Source organism: Saitoella complicata (assembly GCF_001661265.1).
Source record: "Saitoella complicata NRRL Y-17804 unplaced genomic scaffold SAICOscaffold_14, whole genome shotgun sequence".
Classification (NCBI taxonomy): domain Eukaryota; kingdom Fungi; phylum Ascomycota; class Saitoellomycetes; order Saitoellales; family Saitoellaceae; genus Saitoella; species Saitoella complicata.
This window is the reverse complement of record NW_017567005.1, coordinates 290,168-315,528: the sequence shown is the minus strand read 5'-3', so window position 1 is coordinate 315,528 and position 25,361 is coordinate 290,168. Positions and strand designations below refer to the sequence as shown.

The window sequence follows — 25,361 nt, the reverse complement described above, 5'->3', positions numbered from 1 at the left end:
ATCTCAATGCTCAAAGCCTTTTCCTAGCTATGCATATGTATCTGTCTGCATGAGTTATACTTCCCAAACAGCCAAAGCGACCCTAATACAATCATCGTCATCACGGGCTTCACAACCCGCTCATGCACCCACAAACTCATACTCTCCGTACTCCCCGGAAGCCTCGTCCACCCCAGCAACATACCATGAATGGTATCCTGAACACTCCAGACATCGTGATACAACACAACCTTATCATTCTCGTCGAAAACTAGACGGCAAAAGGTACGTGTGCGAAGGGTTGCACCGAGAAGGAAGAACCAGTGACCCTGCATTGTTACGATGGCGTCGACGACTACTTCACGGCCGGTCTGGGAGTGGTAGACATTTTGAATGTCAGACTATGGCAACCTCAGTTTCCGGTCTTAGTGGGAGAATTGGTTGTTTTACCTTGAATGTCCGCAGTACCCACGCAGCACCATTAACAATCCCCGCAAACTCCGTGATCCCATTCGCCCGCATCGTCGGATCCACGAACATAACGCTCGGAGAGCAATATGTATTCATAGTATCCAGCTGTAGTTTGGGATCTGTGAAGTCCAGTAAGCTAGCTGCCCAGGAGGGGGCTTCGCACTTATGGGTTTGACCTGTACTGTGAAGCTGTGAATGGATTATCCGGGCGATGGACATTCTTCTCTCTAAAGATAACATAGTGATGGAGTTCTTGAAATGAGGGAAGGACCCATCCCGTTACTTACTCAGCCTGACGTCTGCGGGCAGGGCATCGTCGAGCACGCAGCACGTGCTTGGAATCCACCGCGAGACACGAAGGTGGACTTGTGTCCAAGGGCAGCACCATTAGCTGTTATCTCCAAGAAACATCCTCATTCATATTCGGACTCAAACCCTACTCATACACCCTCTACAACCTCTACACATCTCTTACTCCTTTGCCAACTCCTTGGGAATAACCTCAATCCAATAGCCATCCGGGTCCAACATGAACGCAATGTTGTTCATGCGTCCATCCGTCAACTTCTTTTTAAACGTAACCCCGTTCTCCTCAAACCTCTTACACGCCGCCTCGATGTTGTCGACGGAGATGGCGATGTGGCCGTAGCCCTTGGGCTCGTCGTTGCCGGTGTGGTACGGGGTGAAGTTGGGGTCAGATTCGGTGCCGTGGTTGTGGGTTAGTTCGAGGATACCCTGTAAGACTCTTGTTAGTTCCACCTCACGGGGGCAATCCGAACAAAACCTACTTCGCGATCGGCGACGGGGTTTGTGCGGCCATCGTCGGCGGGGACGCCAGCGCCGTGAGTGTAAGCCAAGAAGTAAAGCGTGAACTTGGCCTCATCGAAGACCTTCTTCCTCACAACCTCCATACCGAGCTGCTCAGTGTAGAACTTGAGCGAAGCCCGAGGGTCCTTGACACGGATCATGGTGTGGTTGAAGCGGTAGTTCTTCAAGTCAGTCTCGGCGACGTTGGCCTTCTGGGGCTGTCCGATGATCTCGACCCAGTAATTGTCTGTAAAAGAATCGTCAGCGATCCTTCTGACAGGACGACAGTGTTCTTTTACCTGGATCAAGAGCGAAAGCAATATCCTTCTGACGTCCATCAGTCAACCTCTTCTGGAACTTGACGCCGGCCTTCTCGAGACGCTCGCAGGCGGCTTGAATGTTGTCGACGGAGATACAGATGTGTCCGAAACCGCGGGGATCAGAGTTGCCGTTGTGGGGCTTGAAGTCGGGGTCCTGTCATCTGATGTTAGCATGAGGGGACCGTGGTGGTGACGGGTGGAGATCGACGACGCACGTTCTCGGTACCGTGGTTGTGGGTTAATTCAAGGATACCCTGTATCAATCGTTAATAAGAGCTTGAAAGAGTCGAGAGCTTGATAGATGTACCTCACGGTCAGACCAGGGCTTTCCTCCCTCGGTAGCACCCTCGGAGTCGTAAGCAAGGAAGTAGAGAGAGAACTTGTCCTCCTCAAAGTCCCACTTGTTGACCAAGCTCATACCGAGGGTATCACGGTAGAATTTCAAGGACGCCTGAGGGTCCTTGACACGAAGCACTACGATGAAAGTCAGCCATCTGCTTCAGCAAGGACTTTCGGAGTTTGAACACACTCGTGTGGTTGAACTTGTAGGTAGAGAGATCGGTCGACATGGTGCGTAGAGCAGGAGCAATTGGCGTCGATCTGAGTTGATTCTTGAATAGTGAAGCTCTGTGAACTGCTCTGAGCATCCAATTGGGTACGGATCAATTGAGCTCTTTGGTGGTGCAGTTCCGTTGCGCGGGGAAGTCCAACCGCTTACTAAGACTCGAGATGCACAACGTCATTGGGATCTGTACACTTAACTCGGCAAAAATTCCATTTTATATAACGTACATGAAGCTTCCTCAAACTTCCTCAAATCTCATTTCGCTCGCGAATGTTGATGCTAAAATGCTAAAGAACCTTTTTATCTCCTCTCGCGAGGCGTACCAGGAGCAGTTGTAGCCTCCAAAATCATCTGACGAGCTTTCTCGATATTGTCCTTTCCTCCCTTGATAACAACAACCTCATCACCCTTTGCCCTGGGGACATCGACTCTGCTACCAGTCTCGGCCCTGATCTGCTGGATGCGGGAACCACCCTGACCAACGATGAACCTGTGCTTGTGCGCAGGCACAACGAGATAGCCAGTGAATTGCTGGCCCTTGACAGCCTCGATCTGCTTCTCGATGGCTTCCTTGGCCTTCTCGATGTTGGCCTCCTCACCGCGGAGGTTCCAAGGGATGTCCTCTCCAGCCTCCTCATCCGCACCCTCATCCACAACCTCCCAAGCGTAACCCTTGCTAGGCGCCGCAGCATCCTCGTCGTCAATACGGGGAGCATCACCGTTGGTCTCCTTAGCCTTAGGCTTAGAAGCGGGCTTGGGGAGCTGCACACGTCCGTGGTCGACGGAGACGTTGTACTGGCTCCTCAACTGACGGATAAAGTTGCCGCCGTCAGCAACATGACGGTGCAACGCACGGGGAACGACAACAACAACAGAGTCAGCGCCCTTAGTCATGTTCAAGATCTCCTCCTGCGCCTTCTCGACATCCTCCTGCTTACCAGTGACCTTGATACCACCAGATCCGGGGGTACCGTCCTTCTTCTGGCGGGGAACGTCGATGGAGACATTGAAGCGGGTTTCCAAGTCACGACGAGCGGCACCGGCACGGCCGATGACGACACGGTGCTTCTCGGCAGCAATGTCGACCTCGATAGTAACGCGCTCCTCGAGATCCTTGACGATCTTTTGGAACTCGGCGATGACCTTGTCGACGAGGGCACGGTCACCCTTGACGTTGATGTTGTCATCCGTAGATCCAGCACGAGGGAAACGGACCATACGAGCCAACGCAACACGGTCATCAGGTCCTCCAGCCTTAACCACGATGTCCCGAAGGTTGTTACCACCAGATCCAATCAAGGTTCTGTGGTACTTGGAAGGAATCTGGATGGTCTCCTCGACCTGGTGCTCGATCTCCTCAGCGATCTCCTGAATGGCCTTCTTGGCGGTGGTGACACCAGCCTTGGTACCTCGGATAACAATAGCGACGGTAGCATTCTCGTCGCCGCCGTTAGCATTGGCAGCAGCATGGTCGATGTCAATACGGGTATCCGTCTCATCCTTGAGCTCGTTGATCTTCGCACCCTCGCGTCCAACAATACGGGAAATAGCACGGGCAGGAACGTTAACGGTCTCAGTGAAACCGTGCTCCTTCTCGTACTCGTACAACTCCATTAACTCATCCCTAGCCTGACCAGCAGTCTTCTTTCCACCCTTAACGACGATCTCATCCTTGGATGCGGGACGGTCGGTGAACTGCTGCTCGCCCTCCTCGTCGTTGTCGCGGGGGAAGTTGATGCGGACGGTGTACTTCTCCTCCAAGCGCTTAACGAACTTACCGGCCTGGCCGATGAGGGCACGGTGGTACTTGAAGGGGATGGCAAGACGATAGATAGTCTCGTCCTCCAAGCGCTCAGCCAAAGAAAGAACACGTGCCTTAGCCTCCTCGACATTCTTCTTCATACCCTGGATCTCGACCTTGCCCTCGTCAACCTCAATCTTGACACCGAGCTCCTCACGGAGCTTAGTGATATTAGCACCAGCCTTACCGATCAAGTTCTTGGAGAACTTGGCGGGGAAGTCGAAGGACTGGGTGTAGGAGTTCAAGACCTCGTTAGTCTTAGCCTCCTCAACCAAATCCAAGATCTCCTTGGCGACACGGTCAACTTCCTTGGAAGGACCACGGATGGAAATTGTCTCGTCATTGCCAATCTTGACGACGATAGGCGCGTCAGGTCCACCGGTGATGGCGTTGAGCGTAGTACCCTTCGGACCGACAATGATCTTGTGGAACTTCACCTCAGCCTGAATCTCCTTGGTAACAAAGTCTTTAGCATCACCAGCAGCCTGCTCGAACTCAGCCTTAACAGCACCGAGCCTCTGACCGACGACCTCACGGTCCAAGAACTCAGAGTCACCCTCCTTTCCAGCATGAACGAGGGCAACGAGTGCGTCCTCGCCCTCGCCGAAGAAAACCTCAATACCCTGCTCTTGCTTCGCCTTCTGAACATTCTTGTTCTTGGTGCCCTGGACATGACGGCGGACGAGAGGGTCGACTTCGACGTAGGCGAAGCGGTAGGGCTGCAATGCGTTCACGGCGTTAACCAATTCCCTTCGCGCACGCTTGACCTCACCCTCCTGCGCACCAGCGATCTCGAAGACAACGCGACCGTTAGCCTCCTGGACCTGAACCTGGACTCCGAAGTCCTTCTCGATGGAAGCCATCTCGCCGGACTTGACAAGGAACTTGCCGACGTCAGAAGCGTGGCGCTGAGCACCCCTCTCGGCGTTGGGGTGGGCACCGGTGATGTCGAGAGCGTCGAGGACGACCTCGTTCACGATGTTCATCATGGCCTCGATACCCTGGCCCAACTGAGCAGAGGGACCACGCACAGTGACGTTGTCGGAGCCGTCCTGGGGAAGAACGACTGCGCAGCCGGTAGACTCGAGGATAGACTGGACCTTGCCGGTCAAGAAGCGGTGCTTCCGGGCGGGAACGGGAAGGTTCACGGCGGTGGTGTTGCGCTGGAGCTCGGCGTAGATCTCCTCAATCTGGGCCTTAGTGGGGTTGACGATCTTTTTGTCACCGGAAAGGATGACGGTAGCCTTGTCATCGACAACAGTGGTGCGGATCTTGAGGTCTCCCTGCTCGAGCTCGGAAATCTTAGCCTGAATCATAGGAAGGAATGCGGCGTCGATTCCAGCAACGCGCGCAGTGATGTTCTGTGTCCGCTCGTCAACGATCTTCTCGATCTCCTCCTTAGCCAACCTAACACCGTCAAAGTCACCCTCGACAGTAACGTCAACCATGACCTCCTCCTCCGAGTCCTCATGCTCCTGAGCATCGGTCTCCTCCCTCTTGGGCAGCTGAACGTGTGCACCAGTCTTAGTCTCGATCTCCCTCAGCGTAGCACCCTTAGCACCAATGATGAACCTCCTGACCCTGCTAGGGACCTTGACAATGGTCTTGATCTTAGCGGCCACCTCCTTCATCAACTCCCTCTTGGCCTTAGAGACAACCTCGGGGGAGCCGCGAATCAAGAACGTAGTTTGTCCGGTCTTGCGAGCAGTTGAAATCTCAATACGGGCCTTCGTGCGGGTCATGACCTGAGCAGCGACGGCGGGGATCTTAGACTGAGTGAAGGTACCGAAGTTGGGACGGAGAGCAAGCTGGTTGGGCTCGAGAGTGACGCGCTCGACGGTGATACCAGAGGCAGTTGGGGCAGACTTAACGACGGGTGCAGCAGCCTTGGGAGCGCCAGCACCCCAAAGAGGAGCCTTAGCCGCAGAAGGGGCCGATCCGAGGGAAGGGAACAACTCCTCAGAAGCGAGGTCGATGTTCTCCTTCTTAGGCTTCCTCTGAGCCTGGGCTTCCTCAATAGGGGCCTCCGCGTTCTCGGCGTCATCACCCAAGGTGGCACCGACATCGGGGTTCTCAACAGCTGCGATTTCCTCAGCAGCAGTAGCGTGAGCCTGGGCGAGCTTCTGAGCAGCCGAAAGCTCCTGGCTAGAATCGGAGGCGGCGTCCTGCGACGTCTCAGAAGTCAAAGCCGGGCCGTTGGTGTCGAAGAAGGAGTTGTCGTCGCCGACGGTAGAGTCGGTGGTCGGGTGAGTTGAGTCGGACATAGTAGAAAGCAGGTGTACCAAGACGATTGATCGATTGAGATTGAATTTAATCGGAAACTATTTGTTCAGTTCTTTGCCATGCACACCGTTGAGAAAGGGTTACTGCTGGTTGGATCGAGGTCCTGTTTGCGCTGTCGTCCTCGAAACCTGGGGTGTCAAGCACGTATCAACGTGACGCTAAGGGTCCGCCCAGAGGGAATTGCCCTGCAATCACCGAAGAGGCCAAGGCTTATTTAAAGGGACTTTAAAGGCCTTGTTTTCTAGAAATACGAACGAGAGATTTCGACTTCGGTTATGGCCCTCATCGCGGCCGTGAATATGCTTGTTTTGATGGGGAATGTCTATGCCGTGCCGTGTCTATAAGTTCTGCATGCCAACCGATGCTTGTCATACACGTCGTTTCTGATGATCGCTTCAACCTCGTTCATGGTCGGAATGCCTGCCCGCTTCTAGTGCGGGTCCCAGCTTACCAGATCCCGGTCGCACACCTCATTTGTCGTCCGCCTTCTTCGCCCTTCCCTTGATCACCCATGTAGTTCCCAAGTGCCATCTCTCCACACTCTCCACAAACATGTTACTCTCCTCCAGAATCTTTCCAATATCTCTGTTCCACCAACATCCCCACTTCTCGGCGTGTGCTGGCGCATATCGGTCCAGGACATCGTTCAACCACCTGTAATGTGATGCACCGTGCTCAATCAGAAGGATCTGGCCGGATGGAGCAACAAGTGAAGTGAGATGATTGAGAAGGGCTGGAGGATCGGGGTGGGAGCAGACGGCGAAGGTTTGGATGATTGTGTCGAAGCCCTGGTTGCCCAGGAGAGAGTGATCTGGTACGGGCATTTCTTCCACACTCATTGGCATAAAGCACACCTCTGGATCGGTTTCCTTCTCCTTCGGCGGTAGCTCGCCACCGCCGCTCATGACGAATGCCATGACGTCTGGGTCGATATATCTCTTCTTGGGATATAGTCGTTTCCAGTGCTCCTTCGCCTTGTTCAGCATCTTCTCCGACTGGTCAATGAACGTCATAGACTCCATCTTATCAAGTGGAAGGTACTCAATATTCCTTCCAGTACCACAACCTGACTCCAACACGTTACCATAAGCTTTCCGCATGGTCCACCATCGTAGCAGGTTAATTCCGGTCCACCTTTCCGTGCCCTCCACACTAGCATCGAACTCCTCCGCAATCTGGTCGTATTGAGGCTTGGAAACTTCGGAGCGCGTACCCCATGAGGCCTGTGGTAGGGAAGATGGCGGAAGCTTGTTGGGTCCGTACACGTCTCGTCGAATCTGCCCGTAAACCATGCCGCCATAAACAGCCACAGAGAATCCTGATATACCCATCCCCGCCAAAACGATCTTTTGGCCGAGGCCCAACGTTTTCTGTGCCGCTATCCTCATAATATGGCCGTCTCAATGGAGAGTACTGTTCGGTTTATGGTTCCCAAATTAAAGTTCTGATGCGCGGTAACGAAGATGCGCCATCGAATTAATGCGGAAGAGCATTTAGATGCAACCTCGTTAACAACTGATTTAAACCGGCGCGTCGGGTAAAGTCAATATAACGCGACTGAACCACAACCGACGTACCAGCAATCAACCACCAACAACATCCAGGTCACTGTGAGATCGAGCGTTATCAGAGTTCGAGACCTCGATTAGTTGAGTCGGTCAGCAGCATTCGTCAACCCAGCATTCAGCCCTTTGTCTTCCTTTTTGCTCAGCATCCACCCCGTCCAGTGTTTTCGTTTGCAACACCATGGCTACCGGTAACCCTCCCGTCCGCCTTCCTCTCTCGACTCGCTCGAACAACCTTCACAACCTCCTTCAAACACCCAAACGTGCACAGGCTACTACGGGCATCACTAAGCCTGGCTTGGTCGATGTGAAGCCGAACCGTTCCGTGGCTGTCACACCATCCAAGAGGATCCTCGACCCAGCTAAAGTCGGATCAACACGCAAGTCTGCGAAACGTACCTACCATGATTCTCCTAACGGCCGTGTTGCTCCTCCTAACCTGTTGGCTATTGGAACGAAGAAGGCACGTGTGAATGCTCAGGAGGAGGCCTCGATGAAGACCAGAATCGATCTGTGGGTGAAGCAGTATCGCGATGCGTTTCCCAGCTTCAGGTTCTACTTTGACAATGTGGATCCTGCGGCTAAGGCGAAGGTTTCGCAGCAAATCAGAATGTTTGGCGGGGTAAGTGCTTTCTTTCAGGGATGTATGCGCCCACATACGGGTATATGCGTGTACATCCCCTACGTTATGACCTTGGCACGGATACTTACTGGCATATAACAGCATGTTGAACCATATTTCTCGAATCAATGTACGCACGTCGTTACGACCCGGCCAATTCCCACTATGGCCGATGTAGAACGGATCGAGAGGGAGGCCGCTGCCAAACCTGCCGCACCCGTTCCGGCACCAGCACCTACGCCTCTCAGCATTCTCGGAGGCCTTGGAGACCATCTTCTCAAGAAGCGTGCTGCCGCCAAAGTCGAAGAACCACAGGATGAAAGCGACGAAGCCAAGGACGTCCTCGTCAGAGCCATCAAGCTCAACTTGAAGATCTGGACATGGGATAAATGCGTCAACCGCATCTTGAAGAACCTTCTTGAGTACTGTCCTGAGGTTGCTATGGCTACTACACAGCAGACGGCTCCTTTGCAGGCTTTGTTGCGTGAGGAGAAGGTGTACGGAACGATGGAGCGTGATCCGACTGCGCCGGGTGGTGACTGGGTTTCGTTCAAGGGACCGTACATCATTGTAAGGGATTTGACGGGTGTGCACAGGCCTATCATGATCAGGGAGTATAAGAAGGTTGAAAAGGGTAAGGAGAGGGATGACAACCAGTGGCCGCAGCTGAGGGCGACGAGCTTAGGCAGATGTCCTTTCGTCAGGGACCCCCACATTGGTCGCACTGTCAAGCCCAACACTGCTGCTACGGCGACTACGGCTCTCCCTCAGAAACCTGCTGCCACGCAGAACGCGCTTCAGGTTCCTTTGAGGGAGTCTAAGGTTAACATCCTTGACAACTTTGCGAAGCCACTTCCTGCATCCCGTGCTTCTCGTGGTGGTTACCGTCCCCGCGATATCGACGCCTCGGGTGTCATGCCCAACTCCCTCACCTCCGCCATCAAGTCCCAGACCTCCACTGTCCTGACCGGACCCCGCGAAGCCCCTCCCTCGAAGCAGGTCATGGACATGAAACGCAAAGTCCTTCAAGCCGGTTTCGATGCTCAGTCCCGTGAACACGTCGCGCGTGACGCTAACGTCAAGGCTGTCGGCCGTGATGTCGATGCTATCCGCGCTGCCCCCGCTCACGAGAGGAAGCGTGCTAAGGTTGAGGTCAAGGCTGGGTATTGTGAGAACTGTAAGGAGAAGTATGATGATTTTGAGAGGCATATCGTTGGGAAGAGGCATAGGAAGTTTGCGAAGAATGATGATAACTTTGTGGAGTTGGATGAGTTGTTGAGGGAGGTTGTGAGGAGGCCCAGGGTTCAGTAATTGGTCTGCAGCTGAGCATGAGCGTCAAGAATGAAGACGCAGAACGAGAGAGAAAGAGAGCGTGGTGAATTATTCAAATTTGGCAAGTATCGGTTAAGGGGACATTATCATGGGAACTTCATTTGGGATTGCGTTTCATTTTCTTATCGCTGTGCGATCCTTTTGCCTGCATTTGGGATTTGGATACCAGGGACATAATTACTTCTTTATTTTCGTTGATCATTGATTGAGAGCGTTGTGGTTTGACTTTTGATTTGAGGGGAGAGAGCATGAGATAGGTATGATTAAGCCTAGGTTAGCATTATGATAGGATACTTCCCTGAGAATAAATACTATATTACTTAGATTGTTACAAGGGAGAGTTGGGGCGTCGTGCCAATGTCGTTCGTTCATCACGGATTGTCATGAGGCTGTGGGATCTCCTACATTTCCTGGATGCAGTGTTTGTCTTCCAAGGATGTCCTTCCATGCAATATCTCCACTCACCCCTCACCCCCTAACATCCAAGCAAACGGCACCGCCGCCCCACTCACTACCCCCATGAACACAACCCCCCACCCCATCCCTCCCTTACCAAAGACCCCACCTCCCCCATCCCCCACATCTCCCTCACTCCTGAACGCATCCATGATCACAATGAAGATACCACCCAGGAGTTCACCCCCGATCCACATCGCTGTCGTGCTTATTTCGACACCGACGCCGGTGGGATGAGTGAGTGAAACGGCCTTTTCGAGCGAGAGTGGGAGCAAAATAAACGACGCCGCTCCCAACATGGCACAGATAACGTACACCTCCGCCACTGGCGTTCGCGTCCCCGTTGTCGCCAAAAGCGCGATGAAAGCGACATAACTCCCCGCCACTATCGCTGTAAGTACTTGTGTCGCCCGCACCTGTTGCGCGGGGGTGCGACGATCCATGAAGGGAGAAAACAGGGCGGAAGCGACGAGGCCAGAGAGGATGGTAATTGCGCCGGCGATACCGGCGGCGTCGGGGGAGAGGCCGGAGGGGGTGAGGAGTTGTTCGAGGAGGAAGGTGAAGGCGTTGAAGAAGCCTACGTAAACCGAAAACTGGACGAGGAGACACAAAAACCTCCTGTTTCTTCCTAACTGACGGATGCTTGACTTGAGGGTGGTGGGAGCGGTGTGGGAGGGGGAGGAATGAGCGTGGTCCCCAGGGATGAGGAGTGCGGAGATGGTCGACACACTCGCGATCAGGGCGCATATTAACAGCCAGAACGGGATTTGGGAGGGAGAGGAGGCGACGAATGGCGCGATGAGGGATCCGAGAGCTTGGCCGAGGGGGTTGGAGAGGGACATTAGGGCTATGGTTGTTATGCGGGCGTGGGGGCCGTACCACATATTACTATTTTCACCGCTGAGTTAAGGAGGAAGAGGAGGGACGGGGAATGGCGAAGAGGAACCTGTAATATGCGGGGACGTTGAGAAAGAATGCCTGGGCAAAACCGACAAAAACCTGTCCCAATATCACCACCCCAATCTCCACGCTCCTCGCACCAGCATACCGTAACCACACCCCAACAGCCATCATCACAGCCCCCACACACATCGCATTCCGCACCCCAAAGCGGCGGACGGAGTGTGCGGAGAGTATTGAGGCAGGGACGTATGCAAACATCCCTAGTGTTGATTGCCAGTTGATCACGGTTGCGGAGGGGAGTGAGAAGTAGGTTTTTGCGGAGGATGCGACGGGAGGGAGGGCGATGAAGACTAGGGAGCAGGAAAGGTTGAGGAAGATTAGGGATAGGAGGCCGTAGTGCCGCCGTCGAGAAGGGGGTTGAGGATGTGGGATGGAGGAGTTGTCATGGGCGATGAAGGGTGTGCTTTCGGCGTCTGATCCCGGCCCAGACGATGTCGAAACGAGGGTATCTTGCTTCGAGACATCAGACCGTAGTGAGGTCACCGGCGATAGCTGAGGACTTATCCCTTCTACTTCCACCGGGACATTCTCCCCATTATTCATACTTCTCTGAGCATGCGAAGATTTGTGAGGACTTGCGCTCAACTGCTTATCCCCCGCGCGCCTGGCCGGGCGTGGCGAAGGTGGCCAGTGCTTCTTGTTTACGTGATTACGAAGGCTCGAGGAATAAGGAAATATCGAAAAGTCTCCGCAACGATGAGTAGACCGTCGTCAGGTATGTCACTGTTTTCGTTATCAGGCTTGATTGATTCTCATACGACTTGCAGTCCTCCGAGCACTTCGCTCTCCCGTCTTGGCTCGTTGTCCCTCCATGGCCATGGCCAGGACTTACACTCCCTCTCTGATCCGCCCATCCACCCGTACCTTCACCTCCTCCCCCATCCGCTCCAGGGCTGCCTCCGGTGCGGAATCCAACACCGACATTCGCAACCGCCAAGCTGTCGGCGTCTTCACCTGGAAAACCGCGGCCCTCTTCGTCCTCACCGGCATCGGTCTCACCCTCTACTTCCGCCGCGAGAAACGCCTTGCCGAACTCGCCAAACACGAAGCCGCCAACCGCGCTATCGGGCGTCCGAAGGTTGGTGGTCCGTTTGAGTTGGTGGATCATACGGGAAAGGCGGTGACGAGTGAGGATTTCAAGGGGAAGTATATGTTGGTGTACTTTGGGTTCACGAGATGTCCGGATATCTGTCCGGAGGAGTTGGATAAGTTGAGTGAGGTTTTGGAGAAGTTGCACGGGAAGTATGATCCCGCGAATCCTCATCCAGGTATGTCCCTCACCCTCCAGAGCACGCCTCACACCCTGCGTAATGGAAGACTAACTTTGCCGCAGTGGTAACACCCCTCTTCGTGACCTGCGACCCAGCCCGCGACACCCCCGCCGCCCTCTCCGCCTACCTCCCCGAATTCCACCCCTCAATCATCGGCCTAACTGGCACCTACGACAAAATCAAAGAAATGTGCAAAGCCTACCGCGTCTACTTCTCCACCCCTCCCGTAATCAAAGAAGGCGAAGATTACCTTGTGGATCACAGTATTTTCTTTTATTTGATGGATCCAGAGGGTCAGTTTGTTGATGCGTTCGGGAAGCATTATAGTGTTGATGAGATGGCGGGCAAGATTAGGGAGTATGTTGGGGAGTGGGATAGGTTAGGGAGGAAGAGGTTTAGGGATTAGATGGCATTGTCTCTGGGATCAAAAGATAGACTCTGCATTCAGCGTTTTAATCTCTATCGTATCAACAATACTTCCGATCCTTCCCACGGATCATCCACCTCTGTCTTCATCTCAGCATGGATTGCCAGTAACGTCAAGTTGAAAACCCTCACCGGCAAACAACCGAAAATACGACATCTTCATTTTGACTTCCGCCATCCATATTTCCGGGGTTTTTCATATTATATGCAAGCTTAATCTTGGAGTGCATGTGGCAGGGTGAGGCTAGGACGTACGACAGGAGCACCGCCGGGAACAAAACGCCGTTCGACAAGAAGCTCTATAGCTAGGCGGGCCGTGTTATCTAAGGGTAGGTTTGTTGGTATGGGGAGAATACGTACAGGTTGCTGATCCTTGTGTTAGATTTTCCATATTCTGCATTCAGTACGTCGACGTCGGCTATTGAAGTGACAGCTTGCATACGATGTCAATGTGTTCAGCGCCTCCGTCGAGGCCATTGAACCTATCACCAATCATGATCGACTCACTAACCCGAGCAGCGACCCCAAGTGAAGCCTCCCCAACAAAGAGATCACCCACAACACCCCAACTCCTACACAAACTGCATCATCCAGGCTCCGTTCTCTCCCTCGCTGTTTCCGAGAAGCACATCTTCGCCGGAACGCAAAACCACACTATTCACGTCTGGGACTCCCACACCTTCGAATCCGTTGCTGTCCTCACGGGTCACGAAGGATCGGTGCTTTGTCTTCACCTAAGTCATTGTGGACGCTGGCTCATCTCCTCTGCCGGAGATTCCATGGTACACGTCTGGGATGTGCGGACGCTCAGGCGCGTTTGTATCATTTGGTCTTCATACGATGTTGGGGATATGTTCTCGGTTGTTTACGCACCGGAGACCGGACATATCTATCTTGGGGCGCAGAACACGAGTATTCAGTGGTTTGATCTGGATTCGGTGTATTCGCCGCGGACGGAGACGCCGATACCGATTGCTGATGAGAGTGATTTGGCGACTAACAAACACGCGAGGAGGGGAACGCACAAGTTCTTTGATTCGAGGGGTCCGGGTGGGGTGTTGTCGAGGCGGCCGAGTGAGCCGAGTCCGAGTACGGCAGCTACGCCGCATCATCAAATTCCTCCAGATCAGATCATTCAGTATGCGCATTATGGATATATCTATTCATTTATCCTTGGGCCTGGACGATCGGGGGGAGCTGCGACGCTTTTCTCGGGTGGTGGTGATGGGGAGATTAAGTTGTGGAGATTGGACAGACTACACCCGGAACCTGCACCGTTCAAAACTTTGAGCGCTGAACGTGATGATGTGGGGGGAGTTCTGAGCTTGTCGTTGCAGGACACGATTCTTTATGCTGGTATGTCGAACGGTGATATCCGTATTTGGGATCTCGATACCGCGCAGCTCCTCCGACATATCCGAAGCGCACATAGCGGTACTGATGTCCTTTGCACCACGGTTCTGGACAATACGGCTGTTTACACAGCAGGAGCGGACGGACGTGTCCAGAGATGGGGACGAGAGGGCCCGAGTGAGGGTTGGGAAGCTCACCGGAAAGAGGATGGGAGCGAAGGACTCGTACTCGCCGCAGCTGTCGTGAAAGGCGGAAATCAACAGTCAGCCAGAGACTTGCTCGTAACTGGTGGTAATGATGAGTGGCTCAAGATTTGGGATGTTCGGGAAACTGAGGAGGACTTTATTGATGGTTCTGGTGAGCAGGGTGAGGGCGAAGAAGATGATGCGGTGTTGTTCAAAGCATTAGCGAAGTTGGTAAGCTTAAGAACGATTTCAGGAAGTTCGGGGCATGTGGAGGAATGTCGTCGTGGAGCGACATTCTTGAAGAATCTTTTGCGGAGATTGGGTGCGGAAGCGACGTTGATACCGTGTTCGGGTAACCCTGTCGTTTTGGGACGGTTCAAGGCGAACTCGACACCTGTGACTGAGGAGAAGAGGAAGAATGTTCTTTTCTATGGACATTACGATGTCATTGGTGCTTGCGAGAATGGAAAGGACAGCAGCAATTGGCACAGTGATCCATATGAACTCACTGGACAAGATGGATATCTCTATGGACGTGGTGTGTCCGATAACAAGGGACCGGTACTGGCCGCGATCTTCGCTGCTAGCGAGCTCATGGCCGAGAAGAACCTCTCAGTCGACGTGACCTTTGTTATTGAGGGAGAAGAAGAGTCTGGCTCGAAAGGCTTCGCGGAGGCGATCAGGTCAAAGAAGGACGTCATTGGCGACGTTGACCTGATCATCCTCAGTAATTCCTACTGGCTTGACGATAGCGTTCCTTGTTTGACGTATGGTCTTCGTGGAGTTATTCATGCAACCGTGAAAGTATCTGGTCATCGTCCCGATGCGCACTCTGGTGTTGAGGGTGGTGCTGTTCGTGAGCCACTCATTGATCTCATCAATCTCTCGTCAAAGCTTACCGATGATGCGGGCAAGATTTGCCTGCCGCGCTTTTACGACGCTGTTAGGCCGGTAACATCCTCCGAGGAGAAGTTCTATGAGGCTATCATCGACAAGCTGAAGCCTGATTCGTCACACCACGACCTTCTAGACATGGATGCACTCATGGCAAGATGGCGATTCCCTTCTTTGACGATCCATCATGTGAACGTCTCCGGTCCAGGTAACGAGACGGTCATTCCCAAATCTGCATCTGCCGCCGTCTCGATACGTATTGTGCCCGATCAATCATTGGAGGAGATTACGGCCGACTTCGAGGCTTATTTGAGAGCAAAGTTTGCGGAGATGGGATCCAAGAACGTGTTGAATGTCACTATCGATCATCAAGCGGATTGGTGGCTTGGAGACACTGACAATACGGCATATAAGGTACTTGAAGGCGCAATCCGGGAAGAATGGAATATGGTGGATGAGCATCCATTGTATATCCGTGAGGGAGGATCTATTCCAGTCGTGAGATGGTTGGAGAGGGAGTTTGGAGCAGCAGCAACGCACTTCCCTTGCGGTCAGCGTAGTGATAGTGCACATCTTAACGATGAGCGGATACGTTTGGTGAACCTGATCAAGGGCAAGAGGATCTTAAAACGGACGTTTCAGAACTTGGCATAGTGCATTAGGATAAAATGTTACCATCTCTTCTTGCCATGCATATGCGGCATGCCATGTATCCCTTTCTTATCCAGTGAATATAATAGAAACCAAAACGCCTAGCTTATAAATAAAGATATACCAAATAAACTCCCACATGCTAAATTAATCTAATGCAATCTAAATCAACGCTTCTTCACCGACACCTTCTTAATCACCGCCGCTAAGGCCGGTACGAGGATGGGTTTACTGATGTAATCGGAGCAACCCGCTTCGAGACACTTCTCCCTGTCTCCAGTCATGGCATTCGCTGTCATTGCGCAAATGAATGGTCGATGCTCCTCGTTGATGATCTCGCAAATGCGACGAGTTGCTTGCAGACCATCAACTTGGGGCATTTGAATATCCATGAGAACGAGATCGTATGCTTTGTTAGCACATGCCTTGATTGCCTGGGCTCCATCATAAGCGACATCAACCGTGTATCCCAGCTTCTTCAAGATCTGAGTGGCAACCTTCACGTTAATGAGATTGTCCTCAGCAAGGAGAATGTCCAAGGGGTATTCGTCGGCCAAGTTTTCGATTTTCGACTTAGCGATGTTATTGCGCTGCAGCATCTTCGTATTTCCACCAATCATCACTGTGCGTATAACATCAAAGACCTTTTGACGCTTTGCGTGCTTGTTGAGCAGGACATCTAGGGCTGCCTTGTCGAGATTCCTCGCAAAGTCGTCATCCTTCTGACTGAGGGATTCGGCAAACGAGTTCTGGATGTTGGACAGCAGGTGTACGATAGGCATATCCGATCTGTAGCGCCGCAAGGTGTCGCCGACAACAAAAGTATTGTTGATCGTACCCGAGAAGCTACTTGTGAGAATAACGTCAACCGTTCTGCGAGGGTTGCTTGCTGCGTCTTCCTGCAATAACTTCTCAACAGCCTCCAGTGAGCCTGCACATCTACAGTTGAACCCAAATGCTGACATGTGCTGGCAAAGCATTTTCCGAATGATATCAGATGCATCTTCGATGATGCATTCGCGGCCGACAAGGTCGGGGTTAAGACTTGGCGACCAAAAAGGCACTTCCGAGATGTCACTCAATTCTGCCGTGAAACTGAAGAAGAAGGAACTTCCCTTGCCTTCTCCTTCAGACTCCACGACGATGTCACCACCCATTAATCGGGCCAACTGACGGGAGATACTCAATCCGAGGCCGGTTCCGCCGAACTTGCGAGACGCACCACTGTCGATTTGCGAAAAAGACTTGAACAACTTATCCTTGGCGTTTGGCGCAATACCAATGCCAGTATCTTCGACAGCTACCAGGAACTTCAGAGCCTTCCGCGAACCAGGGGAGCGCACAATTTCCTGGCCGGACATCCTAACAACAACACGCCCTTCAGGGGTAAACTTGGATGCATTGCTGAGGAGATTGAGAATGATCTGACGGATGCGAGTCGGATCTCCAATAATCAAGTCATCAGTGTCCTTGACTGAGCTCAGGAAAGCAAAATCCAAACTCTTGACGGTACCCAGGACCAACTCCATTGCACTCTCGATGCAGTTTCTGATAGAGAAAGAAGTGTACTCAAAGACAAGCTTACCACTTTCAATCTTTGAAAGGTCAAGGATGTCATTGATGATGGTAAGCAGATCGGTAGCTGCGGAAGAGATCGTCTCCACGTAATCACGTTGTTGAGCATCGAGGTCACTGTCTTTGAGGAGACTGGCCATGCCAATCACAGCGTTGAATGGAGTTCGAATCTCGTGTGACATCGTAGCCAAGAACTGACTTTTGAGAGATGTCGCAGCCTCGGCAACCTCCTTTGCCTCTTGCAATTCAGCTGTACGCTCACGTACTAGGCTCTCCAGCTGAGCAAAGACGTGACTCCTATCCAAAGAAACTGCAGCCTGGGTAGCCAACAGCGAAAGCAAGTCCAGACGTTCTTTGTTGAATGCGTTGGGCACATGGGTATTCTGCAAAAATACGATACCAATAAGCTTCGACTGGCTCATCAAGGGCAAGACCAAGACACTATGTGGTCTATTCGTGCGAAGATACTTGTCAATGCCAGATGTTCCAACACTGTTGGGGTCGTTCACAACAGGCGTTTTCTTTCGGGTCACGTAATTGACTAAAGAAAGCGGTACAAGGCTGCTATCAGCAAATCGCTTCGTGTACGGAATTGTGCCCAGTGAAGTCGATGTAGCCTCAACGAAAAGCTTGCCGCCATTAAACGTCAAGAGCGCACAGTAGTCAGCACCTGCGCAACGCAGCAAGATCGTGCCGATCCTCTGCACAACTTCGGACACTTCATGAGACTCACTGATAGCCAGCGAACCTTGCAAGGCCAACCGGAAGTCTAACTGATCAGCAAGCGTCATCCGGGCGATCTTCTCAGCTGCTGATCCCGAAGAGGTGGTTTCCTTGCCAGAGGAGTTGGTATGAGTATTGGTGTGAGAGAGTGATGCTCCAGACGACTGAAACGAATTCGATTCCACTACCGACTTCGGTAAATGCAGAGAAGCTGGATCAGTGGGAGTGGAGACGTTCTCCTTGGCGTTAGACGGCGATTTGGATGCGCCGATCTTAGTTTGCGATTCCGGCAGAGATACAGCGATATATTGAGGCCATTGGGAAGCAAGCTGCTCGAGTTTCGCCTCACAGCCCCATCTGCCAAAGTAGTCGAACGCTTCCATGACATACCCTCCTGCCATCTTGCGACCTTTCGCAACTTCGAGCATCATAGAAGCTCTCAGGTTGAAGAAAGCGACATGATGAGGTTGAGAATTCTGATCTGCGTGCTTGATGGCCAGATCAAACAACCTGATCGACTCACGGTAATCCTTAGCGATGAACCATTGCTCAGCCTGAAGATGGATGACAAGACCGTCAAAGTTGTTAGGCGAATGGGTAGCCCACGCCTGCATGCGATCAAGGTTTCGCTGAACCATCTCAGCATCGTATGCCTCACCCTCGATTGCAGCTGCGATATGCGCAACCGTACCCCAGTAGTGAAGGTAGGCCTCGAAGAGGATGCCGGCAGTACCGGGCAGCGCAGGCAGGGCTTCTTTGTACAGCTTAGCTGCAAGTCTGTACTCGTCGAAGACCATGGCCAGGATGATCTTCTGCAGATAGTACATACTCATAGGCAGCAGAAGGCCAGAGCTTACCATGGCTGGACCATGGACGTCATCGTTGAATGCATCACCAGACAGTTTGAACACGTCTGGTGAATAAGATCCACGGAGGTTCCTCATGAACTGCTGAAACGGGTTGAAATAGAGGAAACTATCATCACGCTTCAAGCCCTTGATTAGGCCAGCATGCGCTTCCACTTGATCGTATACCGTTGGGACTGGATCACCAGCGAGGATTTGATAGAACGACATATCCGTGAAAGCCAGGAAGACGAAGTCCTTTCTTGCTGACGCAATAGCGGCCTCGAAAGCTTTCACGTAGTACGGGCGAGCCTTCCTGATATCGTTCCTCCACGGAGTGGTGACAGCGATAGCCGTCCAAGCCGGTGCAGCCAGCAACGGGTCATTCGTGGCAGGGACCAATGCGATGGCCAGCTGGTTCCAAGCATCGGCAGCTTCGGGCGACCAACCGTAAGCATTGTCAATGGATGAAAGTCGTACAGCATGAATTGCGAGCAAGAAAGCACAGTTCTTCGTCATACCGCGCTTGATAACAATGGAGATACCGTTGAGCAGAGCGTGCTGAAGCAGTTCATGAGATAGAATAACCATCACCGCAAACAGCTCGTTTGCCAGATCGAATGCAGTCGCAACGAGTTCGTCCTCAAGATATGGTCTATTCGCAAGGGTTGCGATCTCCACCGGCGTTATCGTACATTCGTCGACAAGTGATTGCATGAGCTTTCGACGTTCCTCGGAAGTTGACTCGTCGGTGGGGAACTTCATGCCAACTAATGAAAGGTAGGAGATGTTCTTGACAGCTTCTGTGTACTTTCCACGCGCTGCCAGAACGCGTGAATGGAGGATAGCAACTTGCAGCACTTCCAAGTCCGACTTGATATGTTCCCGCAAAGTCTCAATATACCGAAGCGCGTCATCATACTCGGTCATGCTGAACAAAGCAGTGATAATAGCTGAGTGGAAATCAAACGCCATTTGGTAGCTTGTCTCCCACATGTCCACGGGGAGAAGCTGCTCGGTAACCCGAAGATACATCAAGGCTGGGGCGTATGCAGTTGTCCTCAGGGCTTTCTGGGCAGCTGCCAAATTCAGTTTTGCGATGTCATCACGACACTCAGGGTCCGTAATGTATTCCAGCCCCAACCTCAAGTGGTTGCAGACATCGAATATCGAGATACCCATCTGCGGATTCTGCAAATTATCACGTAACAGCTTACCGATCTCGTAGTGCTTGTAAGGCCGTTCAGACTCGGGTGTCAAGCCATACGCAGCCTGCTGAACACGATCATGGAACATTCGATACCGTGCGCGTCGGTCCTCTTCCTCCGCGTTCTTCCTGGCGGAAAGACCTGTGTTGGGCTGCGTAGTCAGATCTGTCGATGCGGTGTCATCTTCCGAGGAGAACGGTTGATAGAAACCTGCGCTGTCGATCATTGACGGCGCGTCATCCGTGCTCATCGTCATGTGCGTTATGCCGTCTGGCCCAATTGACTCGACGACACCAGGTGCATTCCACTGACTTGCGTCAGCCATTGCGATCGTCCTCTTGTAGCCTTGACTCTTCGGCACGACGAGACCAAACATAATCGCAGGCCAAAGCGCTTTCGCAACGTCCGTCACGCTAGAGTTCATGATAATACTGAGCGTGTCCAATCTAAAGCTTGCATCACCCAAGAACGCCGCAACCTTGAGAGCTTCCCGCGTGTCCTCATCCAACTTCTCAATCTCCCCGATCATAAACTCCACGACATCACTAGACAACTGCATCGTCTGAATACCCTCGATATCCCACATCCACTGACTACTCGCGAAATCAAACGTGAACCAACCCTCACGGTGAATCGCCTTCAACATCTGCACGGTAAAGAACGCATTTCCTAATGTTCTCTCCATGATAATCTCCACGAGCTCATTCAAGTGTGTGTCATCTTCTTGGCAATGCAAAGTGTCGGCGATGATACACTCCACACTCGCCCTATCAAGGACCCCAAGCTCAATCTCCGCCGCAAGACGCACAGTCTGGTGAAAGACTGTATGCACAGGATGATTCGGACCGACCTCATTATCGCGATAAGCACATATCAGCAGCAAATTCGCCATGGCATCATGCGCCTCATCGTTCACCAACCCCGCAATCAATTGCAAATCAGTCGTCGTCGCCCACTGTATATCATCAAAGAAAATAACAAGCGGTCCTCTTCCCCTCTCTACCCGTCCAGAATCATTACTCGTCGTAAATACCCTCAACAAACTCTTCAGCACGCGCTTAAACCTCTCCTCTGCAGCAAGTGGTGGCAGCTCCGGCAATGCAGGCGCATTCGTCGCGTAATCAATTCCCATGATGAATTGGATATCCGAAATAACCTCCGTCACGACCCTCGCTTCCTCACCCAACGCATGCCGGATCTTCGCTCGCCAGTCCAGGAGTGCGTCATCCGTGGCAGTCAACAACTGCCTGATCAACTCACTCAAAGCCTGGACAACAGTCGCGAAAGGCACGTTGTCGTATTGGTTGTACTTCCCACTCACCATCGTCGCACCATGTCCCAGCATATGTCTCCCAGCTTCATGGACTAACCTTGATTTCCCCACTCCGGAGAATCCCTTGATGGTGATAACGGATAGCGACCCCGTCTTGGCTACGCAGTCGAAAGCCTCGATGATTGTGCTCAGTTCGTCTTGTCGTCCGTACATGTCATCCGCAATCACGAACCTACTTGCATGATCTGCTTTTCCAACCACGAACCCGTTCCAACATGGATCACTCTGGACCATAGTGTGTGATGCGTCATTCCTATCAGCAGGTATTTGTGCTCCACTAGGCGTGGCAGAGGACGTATCAAAATACGATGCTCTATCATCGTCCCGGGGAGTCGGAATATCCAACCCAGCAACACGGGGTTTCGCAATAATGGGCGTACTGACCGGAAACTGTGCTATCTGAATCCTCCGCTTGACGTCCCTCAAATCCGCAAGCAAACCAGCAGCAGTCTGATACCGCTCATCAACATGTTTCGCAACACACCTCAAGATAATCTCATCAATCGGACGGCAGATATTTGGCGATGGCGCAGCTTTGACGATGTGTGCGTGGATCATATCAAGCGGATCGACCAATCCCGGGAAGAGTGGTCGACCCGTAAGAAGTTCGAAGAATGACGCACCCAACGAGTAGAAATCCGCTCGACAATCGGTGTCGCGGTTCATCCGTCCTGTACTTTCGGGGGCGGTATATGCGACTGAGTCGTGGGAGGTCAAACTTGGTATCATCTCCTGCTCCGAATCCAAAAAGGACGCATTCCCCAGATCGGAAAGGATGATATGCCCTTGCAAAGTCACATACCACGTATCCGGTCGAATATTTCCATGCCGTACACCCGCCGAATGTAGTGTCTGCAAGATCTCCACACACTGTATCGCATGCCCTAGGAATTCATCCAGGCTGATCACGGGCGTAGTGGAGGGTAGTCCACTCTCCGGATTCAACGGGAAATACCGTCGACGCAACGCCTCAATCTCTGTATCATCTCCATAATCAAACACGATCATCCCACCACAACTCCCGATCTCCCAAGTCATGTTCGGTACCAAATCCCGTCCGCTCGGAAGGAGGCCATCCGTCGTACTCAGATGTCTATGGATATGTGCCCAAACATTCCACTCATGCCGTAACCGACTGGTGGACATATAATCAGGTTTCGGCGCGAAAGCAATGTAGATCACTCGATTGCCCCTCGTTGCACTATGCGCCTTTGCGAACAACACGGACTGGTGATGTCGTAACGGTACGAGAGCCGTGTAGTTCCGTAATTTGACATCCGAGAGATCGATTAAGCATTTTGGTATTGTGTTCATCTCTGGCGATATACCCGGCCGATTGTCACGGCGGAGTTGGAGGTGCTCGAGCGTTACGCTTCCCTCGGGACTTCGTGAGCAGAAAGGAGAGCAAACGGGTATCCCGGCTCCGAGGCAGGGCAAAAAGGGCAGTCGTGGATATGGTATATGGAAAAACGGATCCTGTAATGGGTCAGTTTCTCGATGTCGCCACCTGAGCCTTCGCTGGGAACGCACGCGGGCACCAGAGGGACCGTTCCCGCTGCTCGAGCGCTCATGCATGGGGAAATTCAAATTCGATGTGCTGTACGTAAGGATCGACAATGTTTCCTGTCAACTTCTCTATTTAGGAGAGTTTGAATTCTATTCTAGATTTGTGATTTTTTTTAATCGGTCTCGGAGTATCCGTAATCGTCGTCGCCGTTCTCGTTGATCTCGTCGGCTCTGCCGTACCAGCAGTCGCGGATGAAGAGCTTGATCATGGGAGCGCTGAGGCCCATGGTAGCCAACAAAGCAGCAAAGACGAAGGCCCAGGCGTAGGCGAACCATTTTGGGTCCAGGTCAAAGTAGACAATGGCGGTGAAGACGGGCGGGACGGGCAAGGTAGTGAAGCCTGTACAGTCCATTAGCACGGTAAATCAGAAGAAGACGGAGGTGAACAAACCATGACAAGCCATCCCCATCCCAGCAAAAACCTCCGCCCAAAGTCTCTCAACAGTAGCAGGCATCTGCACCCCACCATTCTTCAACCCCCTCCATGCCCTCATCGCCAACACAACCCCCGCAATCCCCACAAGTGAATCCGAGATGAACGCATTCCACGCAATCACATCCGTCGAATGCCAATGGAAGTCATCGAAAGCGGCATAAAGCGTAATCGCACATACCCCAGCCCATCCGGCGCCGAGGACCCACCCCTCACGCCCACGAACGAGGTTAGGGAGACATACGACGCCAAAGAGGAGGTACTCCACCGCCTCGTGCTCCAGGAAGAAGTATTGCTTAATCATATCCAAATTCCTATCAAACAGAAACACCGCGGGCGCACCCACGAAAGTCGCGGCGAACACCGTGACCAACCAGCGGAGGTCACACACTTTCTTTGGGTCGAATCCGCGGAGAAGGAAGACGAGGCCGAAGATGATGGAGTGTTGAAAGAGACCGAGGGCGGTGAGGAGGAGGGTTTCGTTGTAGAGGGCCATTGGGTTGGAGATCAGGGCGGGGTTGTGGGTTGGTGGGAGGCCATTGACGGGGCGGGTGTTGTTAAAAGCAGCCATGACCATCTCTGCGATTGGAGCCATTGATCTTTCTCTTTCCTGCTCTTCCAATTGCAATTGACCTTGTAGCGACTCGAACTGATGCTCTGGTGGGTAGTGATCAAACCTCTCGACCGCGCCAGATCAAGGCCTCGAGGCCTCTCTTCGGAACTTCGGCTAGATCCACCGTTCCCCAAAGCAGCCAGACCTCTCACCTCCGAATCGCTATCCCACGCATCGTACACTCCCCAGCCTATCAGATCAATCGCATGTCCACCTCAGTTCATTTTTGCAGGTTGCAATTGCAGCGCGGGTGACATTCCTTTGGTCTGTGCAGAGAGGGGCGGGGGCCGCGCCGTCGGGAGTGCGCGTGAAGAAACGAGATTAGGACACGCGCAAACCGAACGCACTCGCACCCCCTTCCATTCGACGGCGACGGCGGCGTATGGCGATAAGGAGGCTGAGCTTCGTCTGCGTCGATCTCGGGGATCATATTATTTGCTCTGGCCTTGGCTTCGGGAGAATTCGATTTAGGTAATTAGCCAGGTGTAACCCCGAGGAAGGATGACCCTGCGTAGCCCATTCATGGCCGTGGCCAATTGCGATTGCAGCAGGTGAGACTCGCTTGATCCCGAGCTCGAGCTTTTTGTGAGCAACATTTGAAGTCAGTCCACGGGTGCAGGACCAGCACTACGTTTGCCACGTGGTTGGTATGAGAGGTCTTTGTTCGGACAAACTAAGAAACGTCGTTTACACGCGGGTTTACGCGTTGAAAGGAGGAGCTCGGAGGTTACCATTTATTAAGGGTTATGCTTGCAGTTTCGGGAGGTTGAAGGAAGGGTTTCACATCTCGGATGGTAATTGAACAGCGTTTGATCTATCGCAGCACCTCGTACATGTACACATGAGCTCGAGGTCGTAACTGAAGGTTGCGGCAATGCAAATTTTTGCATACGGATTTGTCAGCACCCCTCATAGACATCTTCATAGTTCTTCCCTGCAAAATGAAGTCTTCATTTCTACCCTCGCGAGCGTACGAGCGTCGCAGCGGGCTATGAAGAAAATCACGTCGGCCCGCCACGCGTGCACGTCGAACGCGTACGTACGCTTCGAATTCATAAAACGCACATCGCACGATACGCCCGCATCTCCCCCCCCCCCCCCCCCCCCCCCCCCCCCCCCCC

The 25,361-nt window shown here is 52.7% G+C and overlaps 10 protein-coding genes across 10 annotated transcripts; 4 read left to right on the top strand and 6 right to left on the bottom strand.

Moving 5' to 3' along the window:
- Positions 1-15: 15 nt before the first annotated feature.
- SAICODRAFT_30688 (uncharacterized protein) lies at positions 16-395 on the bottom strand. Its single transcript, XM_019167738.1, has one exon. It carries the CDS (start codon positions 312-314, stop codon positions 24-26), a length of 291 nt encoding a protein of 96 aa, XP_019023685.1. The 5' UTR covers positions 315-395; the 3' UTR covers positions 16-23.
- Positions 396-921: 526 nt separating this feature from the next.
- On the bottom strand, positions 922-2,265 carry SAICODRAFT_19749 (glyoxalase I; the record flags this gene model as incomplete). Its single annotated transcript, XM_019166153.1, has 6 exons — positions 2,107-2,265; positions 1,885-2,051; positions 1,793-1,831; positions 1,557-1,731; positions 1,239-1,504; positions 922-1,185 (listed from the first exon to the last, which is right to left on the bottom strand). The coding sequence occupies exons 1-6, from the start codon at positions 2,222-2,224 to the stop codon at positions 922-924; spliced, it is 1,029 nt and encodes a 342-aa protein (XP_019023684.1). The 5' UTR covers positions 2,225-2,265.
- A 72-nt stretch (positions 2,266-2,337) lies between these two features.
- Positions 2,338-6,100, bottom strand: SAICODRAFT_81313 (uncharacterized protein). The gene has a single exon (XM_019171234.1). The coding sequence runs from the start codon at positions 5,683-5,685 to the stop codon at positions 2,443-2,445; it is 3,243 nt and encodes a 1,080-aa protein (XP_019023683.1). The 5' UTR covers positions 5,686-6,100; the 3' UTR covers positions 2,338-2,442.
- A 427-nt stretch (positions 6,101-6,527) lies between these two features.
- On the bottom strand, positions 6,528-7,521 carry SAICODRAFT_93517 (S-adenosyl-L-methionine-dependent methyltransferase; the record flags this gene model as incomplete). The annotated part of the gene is made up of 2 exons (XM_019171881.1): positions 6,528-7,037; positions 7,122-7,521. 2 exons carry the CDS (start codon positions 7,516-7,518, stop codon positions 6,697-6,699), a joined length of 738 nt encoding a protein of 245 aa, XP_019023682.1. The 3' UTR covers positions 6,528-6,696.
- A 272-nt stretch (positions 7,522-7,793) lies between these two features.
- SAICODRAFT_71751 (uncharacterized protein) lies at positions 7,794-9,892 on the top strand. The gene is made up of 2 exons (XM_019170708.1): positions 7,794-8,413; positions 8,516-9,892. Exons 1-2 carry the CDS (start codon positions 7,973-7,975, stop codon positions 9,722-9,724), a joined length of 1,650 nt encoding a protein of 549 aa, XP_019023681.1. The 5' UTR covers positions 7,794-7,972; the 3' UTR covers positions 9,725-9,892.
- A 314-nt stretch (positions 9,893-10,206) lies between these two features.
- On the bottom strand, positions 10,207-11,719 carry SAICODRAFT_93513 (MFS general substrate transporter; the record flags this gene model as incomplete). Its single annotated transcript, XM_019171880.1, has 2 exons — positions 11,148-11,719; positions 10,207-11,089 (listed from the first exon to the last, which is right to left on the bottom strand). The coding sequence occupies exons 1-2, from the start codon at positions 11,705-11,707 to the stop codon at positions 10,207-10,209; spliced, it is 1,443 nt and encodes a 480-aa protein (XP_019023680.1). The 5' UTR covers positions 11,708-11,719.
- Positions 11,720-11,981: 262 nt separating this feature from the next.
- Positions 11,982-12,841, top strand: SAICODRAFT_57815 (putative mitochondrial metallochaperone Sco1; the record flags this gene model as incomplete). The annotated part of the gene is made up of 2 exons (XM_019169561.1): positions 11,982-12,432; positions 12,498-12,841. The coding sequence occupies 2 exons, from the start codon at positions 11,982-11,984 to the stop codon at positions 12,839-12,841; spliced, it is 795 nt and encodes a 264-aa protein (XP_019023679.1).
- Positions 12,842-13,108: 267 nt separating this feature from the next.
- SAICODRAFT_130777 (glutathione degradosome) lies at positions 13,109-16,029 on the top strand. The gene is made up of 2 exons (XM_019165422.1): positions 13,109-13,190; positions 13,244-16,029. Exon 2 carries the CDS (start codon positions 13,305-13,307, stop codon positions 15,945-15,947), a length of 2,643 nt encoding a protein of 880 aa, XP_019023678.1. The 5' UTR covers positions 13,109-13,190; positions 13,244-13,304; the 3' UTR covers positions 15,948-16,029.
- An 82-nt stretch (positions 16,030-16,111) lies between these two features.
- On the bottom strand, positions 16,112-22,357 carry SAICODRAFT_58035 (uncharacterized protein; the record flags this gene model as incomplete). Its single annotated transcript, XM_019169575.1, has 4 exons — positions 16,112-18,426; positions 18,592-20,406; positions 20,590-21,851; positions 22,020-22,357. The coding sequence occupies 4 exons, from the start codon at positions 22,355-22,357 to the stop codon at positions 16,112-16,114; spliced, it is 5,730 nt and encodes a 1,909-aa protein (XP_019023677.1).
- Positions 22,358-23,703: 1,346 nt separating this feature from the next.
- SAICODRAFT_30685 (uncharacterized protein) lies at positions 23,704-24,542 on the top strand. The gene has a single exon (XM_019167737.1). It carries the CDS (start codon positions 23,767-23,769, stop codon positions 24,223-24,225), a length of 459 nt encoding a protein of 152 aa, XP_019023676.1. The 5' UTR covers positions 23,704-23,766; the 3' UTR covers positions 24,226-24,542.
- The last annotated feature ends 819 nt before the right edge of the window (positions 24,543-25,361 follow it).